The following is an 18,347-nucleotide window of genomic DNA, read 5'->3' as shown; positions in this document are numbered from 1 at the left end:
CTGCCCAGAGTTGAGCATTGCCTGGCTGTCTTTTGGAGCGGGCGCTATAACCGGTGTCTATCCTACGGCGGGCGTCGTTCCACTACCTTTCTCTATACTATGTTTTACATGTGAAGTAACCGTATATGCAGGTGTATATACAGGCATCTCTAGGCAGATCTGGGCTCCATGCACTGCTACAAAATTAAGAGGTGGAAAGCATACAGCAATTCAGTATTATTTTTTTTTTTAAATTGCACAGCGATGCATTTGATTTACAGGTCTCAGAAAGATGAATTTTATAGCTTTCAGGAGCTAAACGAGCCCTCTGGGCGCTGCATTGCCCTGCAACCGTGCACGCGGGGCTGGGGCCGTGGTTTGGAGGAGCTTCACAAGAAGCAGCTCCTGCTGTAGGAGAGAGCACTGGCTGGCCGGCGAGAGCGTAGCTTGTGAATGACAACGTGCTGTCACATCAACACCACAGCAGAATTCTTTAACGTGATGTTTTTCTGCCAGTGGCAATGAGTTAATGGCGTGATAAACCCGCTGAAGTTTGTTGGGTTGGGGGGTGGATGTCTAAAGGCCCCATCATGTGCTCTCGAGATGCTTTGGCACCCCGCGCATGCGTGACCCGCGCTCTGTAGAAACCTTCCTTTTTCTGTCTGTGCAAAAAGATGTCTGTAAATAAGAGCGATATTTGGGTAACGGTGTCTTTATCGTTCAAATCTCAAACCCCATCAACTTTCGAGGAGGAACACGTGTTTTTATGGCACAGACCCCTTTGCTGTTAGTATTTAATCTCCTCCAAATTGAATGATTAATGTAATGAAGGCGCTGAAACAGTATCCAGAATTTAGACTACAGATGTTTCGTATTTATTATGTTTCTAAGGGCTGAGATAAATATGGGAATAAGTGATACCATGTCTTTGCTTGACATTCAGGAGGCTTTGGCGTATCTGATGAGATACAGTTTTGGGGTTTATCTAAGTGCAGAGTTTGTACAAAAAAGAAAAAGAGGTACCAGCAGCTCTTTTAGCGCCTTCCCTCTCTTTTTTTTCCTCCTGTAAGAGTTGAAAACCATTTTTTGGTGGATGCATGGGCAAATCGTAGTGTTGACTGGGAGAGTGATGCTGCTCGGAGGGCTCTTTGCCAGAGTTGCCGGAGAGCCGCTGCTCCTCGAGCCCTGATGCTCGGCTGCTGGGTTCAGACTAGCCACAGGGATCCAGGTGTGGGATGCCCCCCCACTGTGGGGCAGGAGGCATGGGGGGGCCGCCGGTTTTTGTGCCCCTCGGTGGGACATACAGTTCGTAGCCGTGTTGTGCTGGTATGGCTTGTAGCTGGGATGGCTGCGGTGTTCTTGGCTCCGTTGAAAGTCTCAGCCAGCTTTGGCGTCAGCCCGGAAGGCACTGGGCTCAGGCGGCAGCAGCAGCAGCCTGCCCGGGCGGGGAAGGAGGACACCCAGTGAAGAGCTGGGCCAGGAGCTGCTTATTTAGTCTTGATGGCAGCTCACGCAGAGCCCTTCAACCACTCTCTTAAGTATTAATGAGGCAATTTCCATAGAAACTGGCTCCCTGGTCGGGATGCAGAGGTGGATTTTGAGGGGTGTGCTGACAACGTGCCAGCCTCGCCACCGCTGCCTGCACTGTGGCCCTTAGCCTGCCGTTTGGGGTGGCGGGGGCTTGGGGCTCGGCCTCAAGCAGGGGCTCGCAGCCGCTTTCGTTCTCTGTGTGAGCGGAGCTGGGCCCCATCCCGTGCTGCTGGAGTTGATGGCAGTCGCCCACCTGCTTCGCTGGGCATGGGCTGGGGCTTTGCAGCCTGAGCTTTGCTGCCGCAGCGTGCATTGCATGCCGTGTCATATCCAACGTGTGATGAGTTGGAGAACATCCTCCGTGAGCCACCTGCCGTGCGGCGTATTGACAGTACCGATGGCTTTAAGAGGGTCTTTGGCACCTGGGTGCATCGTGGGTGCTGGGGGAAGCCATTGAGGTTTTGGAAAAGAATAGGAGGAAATTTTCAGACAGGCCGGCTCAGTCTTTGCCCAAACAGAGCTCCTGGCACAGCCCTGGTTTCTCAGTAGTGCCTGGAGGTTTTTCCTCCTAAATGATCCCTGTGGTTCCTGCATGGTGCCGTGCCAAACGATGCTGGACACGCGAGTGTGGCCTGAGAGAAGGAAGGGCTCCGTCCTGCCGTATCCCTTTGTGACAGTTGGGTGTCCTAGTTGTTAAAGAAAAACAAGACCAAAAAAAAAAAAAGTAAAATAAGAGAATAAGTCACACCGTGGGCCATGTCACACCTGTTCTCTCCTCTGTCCCCATGCTCTCTGTAGGTTCGGCGTACCCCCCCAGCTGGCGCAGCGCCCAGGGAGCCCCGGACGTCTGGCAGTTTTCGGATGGAAGTTCAAGAGCACTTAAATTCTGAAAGGAGGTGAAGCTGGGGCGAGCGGCCGGCAGCGTCTCGGCGTCCGGAGGTGGCCTCTGTCCTGCTGGCTTGCCGCGTCCCTGGGAGAGCCTGAGAAGTCACCCGCTGAAGGCAGCGCTCCCCGGGCTCCTCCTGCCTGCAAGACTATCGTATTTATATTTTGTAATAGAGTACACACTTCTTTGGGGTTGTTTTTTTGTTTTTTTCTCTCTTCTTTTTTTATTTTCTAAAAACAAACAAACAAAAGCAAACCCACCCACCAAGGTCAAGGGCTTATTGATGGCTTCAACTGGCTCCTTTCCCCACGGAAAAGACTGTCTTGCTCTCGTGGACAACCCGGCCTGCTGGTTATCTCCATGACTTGCCATTTCTCAGAAGGCATATCTGATGTGACGAATTAAAAATAAAACAAAACAGTGTAGGTCTGTGGGTGGGTGGGAAATTGCCATAATAAATGTTGGAGCTTTAGGTTTTGTTTGCTCTGTCTTTAATTTTTAATGCTAACAAGGGCCAGGCGGCTGGTATGACTCTGTATTACCATATCGGCTGCAGAAAATCCAAGTGCTGAGTTTACAAAGAGAAAGCCAGGGCTGGCGCCTGCGCGAGGGGCTGCGCGGCCCCGCAGGGCTGGTGTTTCCCGCAGAGCTGGACCAGGCGTCGGGCTTACGGCTGCGGCACCCCAGGTCACGGCGAGCCCCTGTTGGTGTGTGGTGATGCTGAAGTGGGGGGGTCTCCCAGCCCTCCTCCATCGCCTGCCTTCTCTTGATGAATGCCGGCTGTCGTGTTACATTTCTGCTGTTAAACTGTGTACTTTTGGGGCCGGTGGGGTCCCTAATGTCCCTTAGTGTCTGTCCAAGGAGAACCGACGCCAGCTGGTGGGTTTCAGGAGGGGTGACAGCCTTGCTGTGGAGATGCCGTCAGTACCAGGGGATGCAGAGCCGTGCCCCGAGCTGGGGGACCAGGGGGAGCTGCATCGGGTTGGCATCCCAGTGTCTCCCACGGAGTGCTCCAGCCCTGGCTCAGCCTTCCTGCTTGCCAGTGACACTCCATCCCTTACTGGGAGTGGAGGCCTCGCCCAAGGAGCTTGCTGGTGTGGGGCCCAAGCGCTTTGCTGAAGGGAAGATGGGTTAAGCGCATGCTTTTGTGCTGTCTCCGGTGGGATTTATAGGCTGTAGCTACTCGTGCCTGTGCCGGTGAGCGGGAATGGACCTTGTTTGGTGACAGAAGCCAGCTGGGTAGCGAGAGAGGTGCTGACCCAGCGTGCCGGTCGCAGTGGGACGGAGCCGAGTTGTGGGGCAGGGGCCAGCTGATTTACCTGCTTCATGTACCAGCTTCAGTCCCACTCCTAGGTTTACTCGCCTCCTTTCTTAAATCCAAGCGAGACACCCAGCCAGGGCGACTCTTTCCTGGTGGAATGGCCGTAGGGGAAGTGATGTTGCCTTTGCCATGGGTTGTGGTTGCTCTTTTGCTTTTTGAAATCCCAGGCTGTAGTTCTCCTGTCAGCCAGGACATAGCACAAGCACAGACACTTTTGTACCTTAAAGCTCAGCAAGGGGCTGGGTTGGGGCAGGCGGCAGAGGCACCTCCACACACTGTAGTGTCAGGCTGGGAGCCTGGGGGAACTTGGTGCATGGGCACAGGTTGACTCAAGGAGAGCTCTTTGCTGCCTTTTTTAAGGCAATTTGGTCTTTGAGGTCCAGCTACCCCAAAGCTGGCTGCACCCTAAGCCTGTTTTTTTAATCATTGGAGATGTTTTAAAAAATTCTTCCTATCCCCACCTGTGCTGCCACCTGTGTGTCTGCTTCTGAGGGGGGGTTGAGCCATGGACAGGTGAATCTTATTGCATTAATCAGCCCCATCAGCTCAGGGCTAACCGAGTTAGTAATTGCAAAGGGGGTTGCTCAGCTCTCTCCTTCAAATTGCAAACCAGGCATCACCTGGTACGTATCTACAGAGGCCTGTAATGCTTACAATAAAGGGCAGCTGGGAGGCTGCTCTGTGGGGGTTTTTTGGTGTCGTGGCCAGCCTTGGGGGATGTCTGTACCCTTACTTTGCCTAAGCACAAGTAAAGCTCAGTGGGTGGATGGCTTCTGGGGTAGCCTGTTGTACTTTGGATGCTCTGCCATGTGGAACAAGTGGGATGTGCTCGGCTTTCTCTAGCTCAGGTCTGGCTCTCCTCCAGTGACCAGTGCCAGACAGGTGTTTCTCCCAGGAAAAGTAGAAAATAAGGCAGTGACAGCTAAATGTACTTTGCCAAGTGCAGAGAGGAGACATTATACCTGTCCTTTCCTGAAGCATTGAAGGTAAAGTGAAATAATCCTTAAGATGTATATTTTTTAATGCAGGTGTTAATCCCCCCAACGCTTAGGACTTTAAAACATCTGTGGAATTTGTGTTGCCTTAAAGTTACAAATACATGTACTGACTGTGCTGGGAGCCTCTTGTGGGTGCTGGGGGCTCCTCTCCCTTGCTGCAAGGCCTGATCCTGCTCTGGGGTCTGCTCTACTGTGGCGCTTGCAAGGCAACAGGGCAGCCCCAGCGTGAGGCCTTGGTGGAGCCACAAGGCTTTCCACTGCCACGTGTGACCCGGAGCACTCTGTGCATTCCTTAGGGTTATTCTTGGGATCCTTTTTTTTTTTTTTTTTTTTTTTTTTTTTTTTTTTTGTCTGGCCAGGACTTAGCTGCTGCAAAGCCCTTTGCTGTATCTGGGTGTGCAGAGGATCGTCAGCCATTGCATTACAGCGGCTTAATGAGTTTCTGCCAATTAACAGGAGTCAAGGCTTTCCTGTGAGGAGAGAGTTGGAAACCTGTTAGCCTCCAAGCTGGAGATTGCTCTGGTTTTGATGCAAGAGGGGCAATATTCCTAGGGGTTTTGTATTTTAGCATGTTCCCAAGGTGTGAGTCTACACATCGTGGTTAAAAAATGAAGTACGTTTGGGCTTTATGAAAAAACCAAAGCTCCGTAAATTTTGGAGTTTTTAATCAACTAAAGTGCTCTCTTTCCTGGTCCAGGGGGCTGAGATGAGCAAGATACCTGGGAATTAGCTAGCTTAGCTTTGATTTTTTTTGAGTTTAAAAAGCTGCTTCAAACTTGAAGGCCATTTGACTGTGCTGTATTTTATTTCTAAGCACACTTTCATGACACTGAAGTGCAGCAGAGGTCAAGTCTTGTGTTAAGTCTGACTTAAAGTTTGCTTTCAAAATAATATATATTTTGGATTCATGATGCATTTGTACTGTGGGCTTGTACAAGATGAGAAAGCTCGCTCCAGAAGGGATCTGAAAACAGATCTAAACCCCTGTGAATGAGATTTCAAGCAACCCTTCCCCCCCATGTTTCGTTTCAACCTCAGCTTGGTGTCAGCTCCTGCTGAGCGAGCTGTGGGGTCAGCAGCAGCAGTGGGCTCAGGAGCATCGTGGCGCTGATGGGATGGCAATGTGACTGTGAACGTGGAGGGAAGCACCAGCATCCTTGGGCTGCTGGAGGTTATTTTTTCAGCTATGCTGTTTACCCTGTACTTTTGTTTTGCATCTCACTTCTTCTTTTGCTGTGTGTGGTGGAGCTGTCTGGATGCTGGTGAAACCTGGGGTGAGCCTTTACCTGCAGATTTTTTGATGGCAAGGTGGACCTGTTAAACAACGCTGCCTTTCCAGGGCTCCCTGCTCTGGTATGATATTTCATGTGATCCTACTATAAATTATTATTGAGGACTGAGCTGAACACCCCCCATCCCCCCCCAGAATAAAAGTGGTACTCATTTGCTTTTTTTTTTTTAATTCTCCCCTTCCCCCTACTCAAGTTTTCCCATTTCAGATGTGATGAGGCATCGCCATTGGGTTGTACGTTGTATCTGCTTCAAGTCAATACATTCTTGCTGCCCCTCCATTCCAACAGCCCCTGAACCTCCTCTCCCCCTAGAAGTCACCCTCTTAACATTTGCCATCTACAGGGGTCCAAATAATCAATTATTCCCAATGAAAGTTGGGGTTGGGGGGAGGACCACGACAGAAAAGCCAAACCCCAAATATGGCCCTTATTCCTGAATCTCACTGGATAGAGTTACACATCTGGTAGAGGCTTGTTCGTTGTTGCTATTACTTTTATTGCGTCTTTAGCAGTGATGAAGTTCAGATGGTAGAACCAGTGGGCCCCAATTTAATTTTGTCTGGCCTCCCGTAATGAGCACGAAGGGTTCCCCGGGAAATGCTGGCTCGGTGGTGGTTCCCGTGGGCAGGGGTGGCTGGCGTGCTGCGGCCATGGGCAGGAGTGCTGTGGCCAGCTGGACAGGGGAGAAATCTGGAAATAAGGATGATAATGGGTGGGTGGAGGTGTCTGTGCTGTGTGAGCATCAAATCCTGCAGTGAGGTGGCTGGCCAGGCTCCTGGACAGGTAACTTTTCCTGTCAAGACCCAGAAGCAAGAGCAGGACGTGGATTTCCACCTCTTTTGGTGGCTGGGGCGTGCATGCCGCGATGCTTTCCGAGGTTGCTCTAGTCCTGATGGCTCTTCCCTAGCGATTTCCATGACCCTCTGGGTTTTCAGTGGCGATGTATAGAAGCTCCCACCTCTCCCCCAGTGTCTGCAAATGCATGTGTCTAAGGGCTATACAGGATTCATTTACGGGCCTCCCATTGGTGGGATATGTGCATGCAAATTGAAGGTTGTATTTGGCTTCTCATATTCAGATCTATATTCCATATTGTGTTGACCAAGCAAAACAACTCAGCCCCCGTGCTGAAGAATGTGATGGACTGATGACTTTCAGAAACATACTGTAAATCAAGGAGGCTAATAAATACTTGCTATTAATAAAACAGGGCTACTGCCTTTCAAGTTATTTTCCTGTTTTACAACATCTTAATTTAAATGGCATGAAAAAGGCAATTCCCTTGGACCTTCCCTCTTCCCCCAGCATGGTTGTTGCTAAGCTTAACCTCCTCAGATGCCCAGGCAAGATGAGTTTTTCTTCTATGAGAAGGTCTAGATGGAGCAATAAGCCCCCTGCACAACCCCATGGAGCTGATGAGGGGCTGGCCCCAGTGCCAGGGTCCCCTCGGCCAGAGGTGGCCTCTCGCCACCAGTTCCTATGGGCTGGCAGAAGATCCCCTGAGCCTGTCCAGACCAGTGCATGGAAGAGCCTGCAGCCAAGAGCTGTACCACCTGCACCAGCTCACGCTAAAGCTTTAACGCTTCCCAGTTGCGAGCAAAGCTGCTCCAGGTGGTAAGCGCAGAGCAGAGCATCCGCAGGCGGCTTAACCCTCTCTGTCGGGTCTCGCTGGGTCTGTACCCCGTCCTTCCCAAGAGGCTGGGTGAAGGTGCTGGTGGCCAAGGGCCTCTGGTGAAGCACAGCTGCAGGAGCAGAGAATGGGGCTGTGAACTTGCTTCTTGAATACCTGTAGCGGAGCTCGTAGTGCCTACGGGGGTGCCGGATCCCTCTAAATAGCTGTGCCCTTGCAAACCTGGGATGCTTCAGGCAGGGAGTGGAGGATGGAGCCCTAAATAAACCTTTATTTATTTTTTAATTCGTGAGTGTCTGTCCTTTCCCTGACGACCTCTTACAGCCTTGCATCGGTGAGCAGAGCCCGGTGGCTCCAGTCCCCCTTCCCATGGGCTGAGGTTGTCCCCTGGCAGCCCTTGTCCCACAGCTCATCTCCAGACACCCCCCCCCCCCCGCCCCCGCTGGTGGGCAGCATGGGCTCTGCCTGTCCCGCTCTCCCCAAACATGCTGCACCCCAAGTACTGTGTAGGGATAAAACAGGTTTTTTTGGTTTTTTTTTTACATTCTCCTTTCTCCTTCCAACAGACCTCTTCCCTGTGCTCCCCTGGGGTTCGGCTTTTCCATTCAGAAGCTTCAGGGAACAACAGCACTTGGGGAGCTGTTTCGCACCCAGCTGCTCCTGTTGGATTTTGCTGCCTAAAATCCCCTTTTAACTGTTTTTCTCTGCTTCCCCCGCCTCCCCTGCTGAAGAGATAGCACCTTCTGCAGCTGTAGTGATTAAAGGGGAGGGGAAAGAAACAAGCTTATTTAAAGTAGATCCTGGCAATATAAAATAAGGTGTGGAGGTGATGAATGATCCCAGGGTATATTAAAGCAGGGGCTGGCATTTTCGACATCGCTCTTACCTGCAGCGTGTTTGAGCACCTCGGAGACCGGCTGTTTTGAAACACCGAGCATCCGCCCCTGGGCCCTAATTTGGGCAAGTTTAAAAACGTCCTCTGGGATTTAGTCAAGTCGTTGCTGTTTTCCTCTCCTGGAGACCCCGGTGCTGCCGTATGGATGCAGGGCTGGAAGGGAACAGGAGGAAGAATCCCACCCTGGCCCTGCTCTGCCTCCTGAGGGTGAGGGCATCAGAGAATGGGCACCCTGGAATGTGTGGGGATGGGTGAAACCTCCTTGGCCTTTAAATGCTTTTTAAAGGCTCTTGGAAGTGTATTCCCAGCATTGCTGTAAGAGGCAGCCAGGAGAAAGAGGGGAAGAGAAAAGAGCTCATTGCATGCAACTAGCAGGGCAGGCACAGGGAAATTATGCATTTTTCTGGACTGGCTTATTCCCTTCTGTGTATTAAACATTATTTTAATATTCAAGTGACAATGTTTTATAATTAAGCTAAATGTAAGAGCTGGAGTACGCTGGAGAGCTCGGCTCGGTATGAGGAGGTGAGGAAGGTTTCCACCCGCTGCCCAGGATTAACCCCTGGTTGCAGCATCCTTCGCGGCTGTGCTGGCAAGTACAGTGCCTGGCTCTCGAACGCCAACACGCCCCGCACTTTGGCAAGTAAAACCTTTAACTCATAAAGGTTGTAATGTTAATACAGAAGAAAAGCCTTTTAAAAAATTACATTAGTTCACAGACATCTATTGAACTCATGAGGGGAAATCTAACCCCTGAGAGATAGAAACTAAAGAGCTGAGCCATAAACCAGTACGATAACATCCTTATTATAAGATGCAAATTAAGGGGCCCAATTCACTTTAAAAAAGCATTATGAGTATTTAATTTTTCTAGAGGGAATATCTCTGAAGTTGGCCTGTGTGTGGTTTTTTTGTGCTGTATACTTAAAAAAAAAAAAGTCAGGCTGTGAAGAAGCTGGTGAAGGCAGAGTGGAGGATTCTGAGTGGTGGTTTGGGTGTTGGAAAGTAGCTGGTGCTTATTGTGGGCAGGAGAGCGTGTGTTCGCACTGGGTTTGGATAGGGAGACTGTGGCTAAAGCCGGCAGCATCATGGTGGGTTTCTAAAGCTGTAAAATGGGGTCTGAACATGCCCTGGAGTTTGTTGCCCGTCCAGAGCAGCTGGCTGTGTCCCCGTGCATCCCTGGCTGGCAGCTCAGTGCTGACGCTGGTGCCCTGTGGATCGAGGAGAAGCGCTCGGTGAGAGCCCATCTGAGTTTATTGACTTTCTGGGCAACCCGCGTCTCGCCCTTGGCATTGCAGCTCCTTCTGGGGGCGGCTGGGCTGCCGTGGTGCTGCCGACAGCGTTATGGGTCATAGAGAGCGTACAGTCTGGTGAGGGGAGCCTGGGGCTTTTGGTTGCCTGGCTTGAGGCACTTGTTCATGCTGGGACCAGTTTGAGGCTTCACCGTATCTGCCGGGTTTGATTTTTCTGGCCTTTTCTTGTTTCGTGACTCTTTTAAAATTATTATATTTTTTTTCCCCACTGAAGTTGGAAGACTGTGTAATCACTGCTGTTGCTTTCGCCCTCACTGTTTGTCAGATGCTGGAGGTTAAAGTCTCAAGCCAGGAGAAGGACTTGGCACACAAGGTGGGGACAGCTGGGATGGAAGGGAGGGAGCCTCCAAGTGTTTGGTCCGCTCTCCATCCAGCTTTAGGGTTGAAAGGTCAAGACCTGTTCGAAAGACAAAGAAAACTCAGTACCCGTAATTTGCATCCTTCAAGACAAAAGGCCTGGTTCAGCCACCTGCGGCTGGAATTGTCTTTTCAAATGCAGAAAATAAAGCAAAGCCCCAGCCCTGAAAATTGCTCTTCAGGTGGGCGTTATACTGCTCTCCTGTGCAATGCGTGGAGGTCAAGGGTTGGGTGAAACAGAGAGACCAAGTAAATACATTAATTTGAAACCCAGAGATGAGAGTATTTGTTTTGCGAAGCTGTAGAGCATCTTCCCAATTACAGAGATGAAAGCTGGGATGGGACGGGGGCCACTGGCTCTAGACCCAGCCCTGCAGCTCAGCTTTGGGGTCAGGCTCTGTCCACACACCGTGGCTGCTGCCCTGGGTTTGGGGCACAAAATAATGGGCTTTTGCTGAGGGTGGGTTATTCGGCTGGGGAAAACCTTGGTCTCCAGCTGGACCGCAATGGCTGAGGTTGAACCGGGCATGAGCCACCCATGGAAACCTGTTTCTCATCCCACAGCTGCCTCCCTTATCTCCTTTCTGGCAATCGAATGCTTATTTGTTTCCAAACCACTGTTTACAATGAATATAACTTATTTTTAAAGCTGCACAGATGCACACAGCCGGCAAAGACCATAAAATAGTGGTAGGTGATGCCTGCTGTCAGGTGCTGGGCTGGCCGGACCTTTAGAAATACAGACTCCTTGCTTTGAGTTTTCTTTTAAAAAGAAAATAAATCCACTATACCCTTCTTTTATCTTGTTCAGGAATCATAAATTTAGCAGGTAACAGGGTTAGTGGACCGGCTAGGCAGCTGTCCGGGGCCATAGGTTAGTTAGACTGGAAGTATTTATGGGGCTGCAGCTCAGCAGATTCCTGGTGGGGGGCTGTGCCAGCCAGGCACCACCGAGGGGGGCTCAGCGCTTGGTGCACGTAGGATTAAACACCTGTTCAACCAACCAACCAACCTTTCCTGATACAGCAGGCCATAAGGCCGTGGTAATCCTCCTGCAGGTATCCACAAAAAGGCATTTTATGAGTGTTTCCTCCCCTCCTGTTCTCTCCTGGATCCCACACAGGAGCACCTGGAGCATCGTATGCACATGCCTGGCCAAAAGCTGCCTGGCTGCAGGGGCAGAGGGGAATTGCACTTGTTTCCAAAGTGAACTTTGTGGGCGGACAGAGAGTAAATATCAGGACGATATAGCATGGCCAGACCCTGGTGATAATCTCTTGGTCAGGCATGCTGGCTTTTTCCATGCTGTGTCCCGGCTCGCTGTGCACCCCCTCAAACTCCCCCTCCTCTCAGTTTAGGAATAGGACCCTCGTAAATCCTTCTGACCTGGATGCTTTATCAGGTCCCCCAGCTTCTCTCTGCAAAACCACGGCGTGGGTGGCAGGGGCAAACATCTGCGCAGGGGATATCCTCCCGCTCCCGCTCCTCCGCGGCTGGCCACTATCGCTGTCGGGAAGGCAGTTGTGGTTTCGTAGCTTTTTAGCTGCAAAATGAGGAAGGATGTTCTTCCTTGTGGTCTGCAATTATGGCGTAGATAGTAACAAACGTATTTCTGCATCCCACTCCAGATTCGCTCTCCTGCAGCCAGGCTGAGATAAGGGGCGATGTGTCAGAAAGCAAAACCTTGACCGTGAGCAAGTTATGGAAGTGATTGTAAAACCTTCTCGGGAGATTAAATGCAGGTCCATGCCTGGTTCTAGTGGCATTTGGAAATAGCATTTAATATCACACAGCACCTTGCTTTAAAGATGCCTAACGAACCAACAACCAAAAAACTCAGCCTCTCTTTCTGCCTGCGTTGCAGAGGTTGGGAATGCGAGGCCCTAAATCCAGCCTCCATCTTTAATCCAGGAAAATCTTCAGCTTTTGGGAGCAGGTGGTGTATTTGTCTTGCACGTGCCCCTGGCACACTGATGTTTGCACCACTGAAGCCTCAAAAGGCCCCAGGATTAGCACCAGCAAAAGGCTGGGCTTGTCCGTCACTGGGGATGCTCTGGAAGGGCTGCGGAGGCAGGGTTTGCTCTGGGATGGTGCGATGCCCAGTATGTGGCTCACCATCACTCCAGAGATGGGTCCTGGTCGGGCTTGACAGTGGCTCCTTGGGAGCTGCTGCGGGGATGCATGAAGCTGGAGCGTACTTGCTCTGTGTGCTTGAAGTGGTTTGGATAATAAATTGAGAAACAGTAAGTTATTGATTTACAGGCAGTGCAAGCGGCTGGCTCATACCCGGCTCCGGGTGCTCCTTCCCAGCCCCGTGCCGACTGCTGTGGGTCAGGGGGTGAGGGCTCCTGGGCATGTCTAGCCACCGTGAAGGTATTTCTAGGCACATGGTTGGTTTTTTACTTTTCCTTTCGAAGAGTGTGATGGGGGTCCTGCTCGGGGCCAGCTGTCTTTCCAGAGGTGCTTCTCCTCTCACCTCCCTTACATCTTGCCATGAGGACGATGTGAGATCTGATTTTTCACCTGTGCTGACAGTCCCTGGTCCTGGGCTGGAGCAGCAGAGCTCTTTGCTGACCAGGGCCACCCCAGTGTTCTACTTCCATGCGTACCTGCTTTAAAGGATGAGACTGAACCTCTCACTGGGTCACACTGGGGTGGATTTAACGAGGCAGGAAGAGCAGCCTCAAAAATTAGTCTGACTCCTGGAAATACTTGATACTGTGAAATTTTTTTATTTTTTTTTTTGGTGTAAATTTTAATGTTGTTTCTTGCACTGCAGTGAGCAGGTGGAGGTGAATTCTCCCCAGACAGGGAGGTGCAGCTGGGAAGGGGATGATCTCTGCTGGTGCCTGGGAGCCCCCGTGGCCGGGGCCCTTCTCCCTGCTCTGCTCGGCAGGTTTCGGCATGACTCACCGGAGCCTGGGACAAGGTGGGGTGTTTTCTTCCAGGTCAGGATTTAGGTGGATTGGCAAAGGGCTGTGGGAATGCTTTTAAGGTGTCTTCTTGCATGTTGGTTCCCCCCGCCCCCCATCGTCTCCTTTTTGTTTCCCTGCAAGCAATGTCAGGCTCTGCTGCTCTGCCTTTGCCCAGCACACGAGCAAGGAAGGGTTCGGGCTGCCGGAGACGCACATTTAGCAATTGTCTGCATCCTGCCCTGCACCTCTGCTCAGCATTCCTCCTGCCCTTCTCCCCACTGTCCCCTCACAAAACCACTCGCCATCTCCAAAGAGGTCAATGCCTTTGCTCCCAGCTGGGAGCCTCTGAGGCACCCCGATTTCCTCCCTCCTCATGGGGTGCATTAGCGATGGGAATCAACTCACGCTTACATAGCTATTGCCGTACTTGGAATAATAAAAATAACAGAATGAGAGGAATGAAGCTGCTGCATATTTTTGTAACACACATCTAAGTCTTTCAAGACTTGAAGCTCCAAGGCTCACTGAGAGATAAATAATAAGCAGTAATTAAAGATGGACGCACTGAATTGCAAGAGGTTTTGCTATGGTTGGAGATGCCATTGCGCGGGTCGAGGTCCTTGCTGCGGGACTTTGGGGTGGCCGTGAGGTTCTGCAGCTGAGCAGCCGCTTGCATGCAGGAGATGCTTTGCGTTCATGTTACTGTTAGTACTTCACGTGTGTTAATCACTGCGGCTCCAGCTCTGCTAGTGCCGGGTGTACAGCCTGGCTGTCGCCCACCCAAAGCCAAGCCCAGCTACACCCCTGGTACTCCGTCTGCTGCAGATAAAAACTTTCCTACCACCAAGCCGGGCTAAACGCGAAGTTTTGTGCCACTGGTTCCCATCGTAATTATGTATCTGCACAGGATAGACCCGAGGGCAAACCGTCCTGGCACTCCATCAGCGCTTTCCTACGTGTGCTTCTGGGAAGCAGAGGGACAGCCACATGCATGACCTGTTCTTCTGGCCTCTCCTCAATCACATTGCAGCCTCAGGTGCATTTTTAGCTCCTCTGAAATATTTTTGGGGGTGTTTTTTCATGTTAGTGCCTCAATCACTTTTTTCTTTTCTTTTTTTTTCCCCTTCTTTGACATGTCCGAACCATTTCATCCCATTCTTAGTATTGACATAAAAATGCAGCTGAGAAAACACTGAAGCTGTTTCAACAACTGCCGTGCTAAGAAGTAAAGTAAACCAGAAAGTAGTTATTACACCAAGAGCTTCCTCTTTAAATCAGCTGGAGGGGGGAGAAGTGAGAGTACTTGGTAATTAGATTCTCTCCCGCACCCTAATTGCGTTACCAATAAATCAGCTCTGAAGATCTGTTTCTTTTTAAGTTTTCTTGAATTTAGCCTTTGTCTGAGAATGTTGGAACAACAGAGCCGCAGTAAGTATGATTAACTTATAGTTAATTACTAGGGTATTTCGGCTCTGCCCCGTGGACACCCAGCCCGCGATGGTTAACCATCGGCCCCTCGGAAACCAGCCCCCTGCCAAACCAGGGCGAGCACGGCAAGCTGCTCCCTCCTTACCCACAGCATGCACGTAAAAGGGCAGGAGGCTTTACGTTAAGGGATAACCTGGCACACGCAGGGGTCCAATGGAAAAAAATGAACTTTTCCTCAGCATGACTTTTTGTCCTGCGCGTTTTTTCTCCCTCTCTTTTCGGGGTTGCTAAAGGGCCAGGGAGTTTTAGTTTAGCAAATACCTCTTATAAATACTTCCTATAATTTCAGAGTCCTGGACCCTGAATCCCTTTAAGCTCTGATTAAGCCATACGTAATTGTGTATTTTCTTTTCTAGAAGAAGAGAGGATGTTTAGTTAATATATAATTACATGCTGGGTCTGTGGGCTGCGGATGGGCACGGGGAGCCACCCGCAAGCCAAGAGCGGGGAGGATGAAGAAAAGCCCCCCCCAGACTGTGCAGGGTGACCCCTGTCCCTTAACTGAAGTCAGGGCAAATCTCTTTCAACAAAGATGAGGGCTTATCGGTGACCTTCCACTGAAATCTTGTGCTGTTGAAAGCTGGAGGTTGCACAAGAGGCAGGGCAGCGATGCGCAGTACCGCGCCGCTCCCGGTGAGCGCGTAACACATCACAGCTCCCAACGCACTGGCGGTTCGCATACACCCTTCGCTTTGATGCACTGGTTCACATGCGCCAGGTTATGTCCCCATGACACATGGCCAGACGATTTATCAGAAAAATCAGTGCTAATCGTTTAAAAAAAAAAGTGTTTGGTGGACACGATGTAAATTCCGGATTGAAAGAGTCCATCCTGCCCACCGCTTGACTCCAGTCCATGGTTTGCAAAGCAAAGCCACACGCAGGTTTCTACTGGGTATGAAGACAAAGACCGTTGTGTTGATGCTGCAGTCACCTTCAGCACAAAAAAGAGAGTTAGCATCCCCCAAACACAATGACCATTGAATGATTTTAATTGAGAAACTTGGGTAGGAGGGATGCTGGAACATGCTATCTCCGTTAGGAGACTGTCACTGAGACTGGAGTTGAGGCATGATGGGGGATGAGCCGAGGTGCTTTGCTTATGGAGCACTGTCCCATAGGGTCTGACCGAGGCAGGCTGCAGGTCACAGGCCCCACTAGCAGCCCCAGGCATGGTGCCATCCAGGGAGCCCAGGCAGGAGCAGCTAGGAGATGGGGACGGAGATAGAGAGGATGAAGGAGACAAGGCTGCATCCTACAGGACTCAGAAAACTGCCCCACTAACCCTCTTGTGCTGCTCAGAAAGCATTCGAGGCTACCCTGCTTGGCTAGAGATGGGAATTGCCTTCAGCTGTGGCCATGCTCCCCACACAGGTGGGCGCACCCAGCCCACTTCTCCTCCAGCTGTTCCTGGTTACAGAGCAATACGAGGTAGCTGATAAAGCATGGGCTAACAGCAAGCTCAAGAGCAAAGGGCTGGAGCTGAGCTTGGAATGAGAAGCAGCAGGTTGTGCTCCTGCGGTGAGAGGCTTGTGTGCTTTTGGGCTCGCCTTGATGTTCTCTGGATGTCTCCAAGGGTCCTCTGCACTGGGTGAGCTGTGAGCGCGTGGGGGTCCCTGTGCTGGGTGCCAGCACTGCCGTGTCAGCCTTCACCGGGGCTCTGCTCTGGCCACCACAGCCTCCTGCTTGCACCTGACCTGGCTTTGTTTGCCTGGCCTTGGGAGGCAATGCCTCTGGTCTTCAGTTGCATTTGGCTGGTTCACTATGACACATCTCTGGGCTGAGAAAACCTCTGGGGCTGTGCAAGGCCTGTGCTTAGGAGTGCCAGCTTACCACAGGTGCCCAGGGCGCTCCAGTTATGGCAAAGTGAAGTTGCATTGCTTTGGTGGAAAAGAGAGGATGTCCTTGCCTGGCTTACAGAGCCTGGAAGCTTTTCCAAGGTGCTTCCTATTGAACTTCACTCATGTGCAACGCTGAGCCTTCGGTGGCATCTCGTCTACATGACCACCCGGGGTTGCTCCTGGGGGGAGGACTGTCTGTTCCTGGGAATCTGCTCTCCGTGGGGCAGGTGAGTGGTTCCCATATGCTGCTACTGCTCTTTAAGATTGTAGTTCTTTGCAAATACACGTTATCTCTTGAGGATCTCCCCGTGCCCGTGGTGTGGCATCTGCATTATATATTATGTCACACCATCTTCCTCCCACGTTTGCCAGAGGGGAAAGCTTAGCATGGACTATGCATTAGATTTTTGGAAAGCCTCTGTAGTCCCTGGCACTGTGGGATTAGTTTAGCCCTTCATCTGTGTAAAAGAAATACATTGGGTATTACGAGTGTGCAGGATTGTGTATTAGTGCTTTTTGGAAGACATACCTCTGGAGGTGTGGTCTGTGGCGGCGTGTTAATTGCAAGATGTATTGCCCCATTATCCTGGCAGAAATACTACTTTTCTTCCCTGTGCCTGACAATTCATGCTTTCGGGAAGGGCTGTATTTTAGTCCCATGGTGGACAGAAGACTTGAGGTATCTGGTGGGTTTATCTTGTGGCTTGAAGTTGATCAGAGGTCCCTAATCACTGCTAAAATAATAAGGCATCAGACTACATTGCTTGGGGACATCAGCATCTCTTATAAGTGCTGAAAGGGAAGGAATATTCAACCTCTCCGATGAGCAGCTCTGCCCCACAACTAGCATTTCCCTTGCTGGTGAGTCAGGGATGAAACCACCACGGGCTAATTCCTATTTACCTTGGGGAAGTGGCAGGGGGACCTTGCAGAAGCAAATGTGATGACTGGAGATCAGATTATGTCAAATCATTTGGTTCTGCCGTTGAAATGGCCTCCCCCTGCAGTTCCACAAGCGATGGGCTGGGGCTGGAGGGAGGTGGGCAGGAGAACTGGAGCTGGGGGCCCCTCACAGCTCATCCTCCCTGTAACTGGGGTGGATGAGCAGCTCCTCTGGTCCCAGGTCCTTTTATTCCCTTCACCCCTTCCCTTGGCTTGGCTCCAGGAAGGAGACCCAGCCCAGGGGATGTTTTCTTCCTTTTTTCTTATCACAGAAGCAGTGGGGCAGGCTTACTTAGTGCCACCAGGTGTGTGTCTGGGTCTGCACGGTGCTGAGCTCAACCCAGGTGTCTGAGACACAAGGGTCCATCTCCAGCACCACCAGTCTTTGTGGTCCCTCCCTCTCCCTCAGTGCGGGGTTGTATCACCTTGTGCTTGAAGACACCACAGTTCTGGTCTATCCCCCGCAGAAACCCCTTTTTCCCCTCTGAAAACCTCAGCAAAGGTCAGCTGTAGTCATTTTTTTGGCAAACCCATGCTACAACTGGCTGGACTGGTTTGAAAATGCCTGGTGGCGGCTGCAGCCTGGTGCAGGCGTGCTGCAGAGCTGCATCTCCAGGCAGTGAGTCACTCGCCAGGGCGGCGGGGCTTTGCACTGTTAGGTGGCTGTCCCGCTACGCACCCAGCCAGGGTGGCCCGGGGTCAGCCCCCGTGGTCCTGCCGTTGCCCAGCGGTGGTCCAAAGGGAGGTTGGTGGTGGTGGCTTGGAGGAAACATAAGGGTATCTTGAAATTATTTGGCCTACTCCTTCCCCTCCCCTTGCATCTCTGCCTCCGGCATGGGGCACCTAGCTTCAGCTTTTGAGTAACTCCAGCAGCAAGGATCGCAAAACCAAGACTTATCTAGTAAACGTCATCCTTGACTCCTGCGGCCCCTGAGCCGCTGCCGTCGGTCCTTGTTTGAG

The 18,347-nt window shown here is 51.3% G+C and overlaps 1 protein-coding gene and 1 long non-coding RNA gene across 3 annotated transcripts in view; one reads left to right on the top strand and one right to left on the bottom strand.

Moving 5' to 3' along the window:
• The window catches only part of BCL11A (BCL11 transcription factor A), a 73,659-nt gene extending 70,853 nt beyond the window's left edge, over nt 1-2,806 (top strand). The window contains exon 4 of one of the 2 annotated variants that reach the window (XM_080407915.1): nt 2,308-2,806. In XM_080407915.1, the coding sequence (XP_080264041.1) occupies nt 2,308-2,399 (92 nt within the window). In that variant the 3' untranslated portion in view covers nt 2,400-2,806. The remainder of the gene's footprint in view (nt 1-2,307) is intronic. The other variant, XM_080407912.1, reaches the window with a different exon arrangement.
• Nucleotides 2,592-11,708, bottom strand: LOC308071875. Its single transcript, XR_013931352.1, has 3 exons — nt 11,588-11,708; nt 8,523-10,241; nt 2,592-6,696 (listed from the first exon to the last, which is right to left on the bottom strand). It is a non-coding gene; the product is annotated as an uncharacterized lncRNA (long non-coding RNA).
• Between the last annotated feature and the right edge of the window lie 6,639 nt (nt 11,709-18,347).

This window comes from Falco punctatus (assembly GCF_963210335.1).
Source record: "Falco punctatus genome assembly, chromosome: 12".
In the NCBI taxonomy this organism is placed as follows: Eukaryota; Metazoa; Chordata; class Aves; order Falconiformes; family Falconidae; genus Falco; species Falco punctatus.
This window is presented reverse-complemented; position numbering and strand designations above follow the sequence as displayed.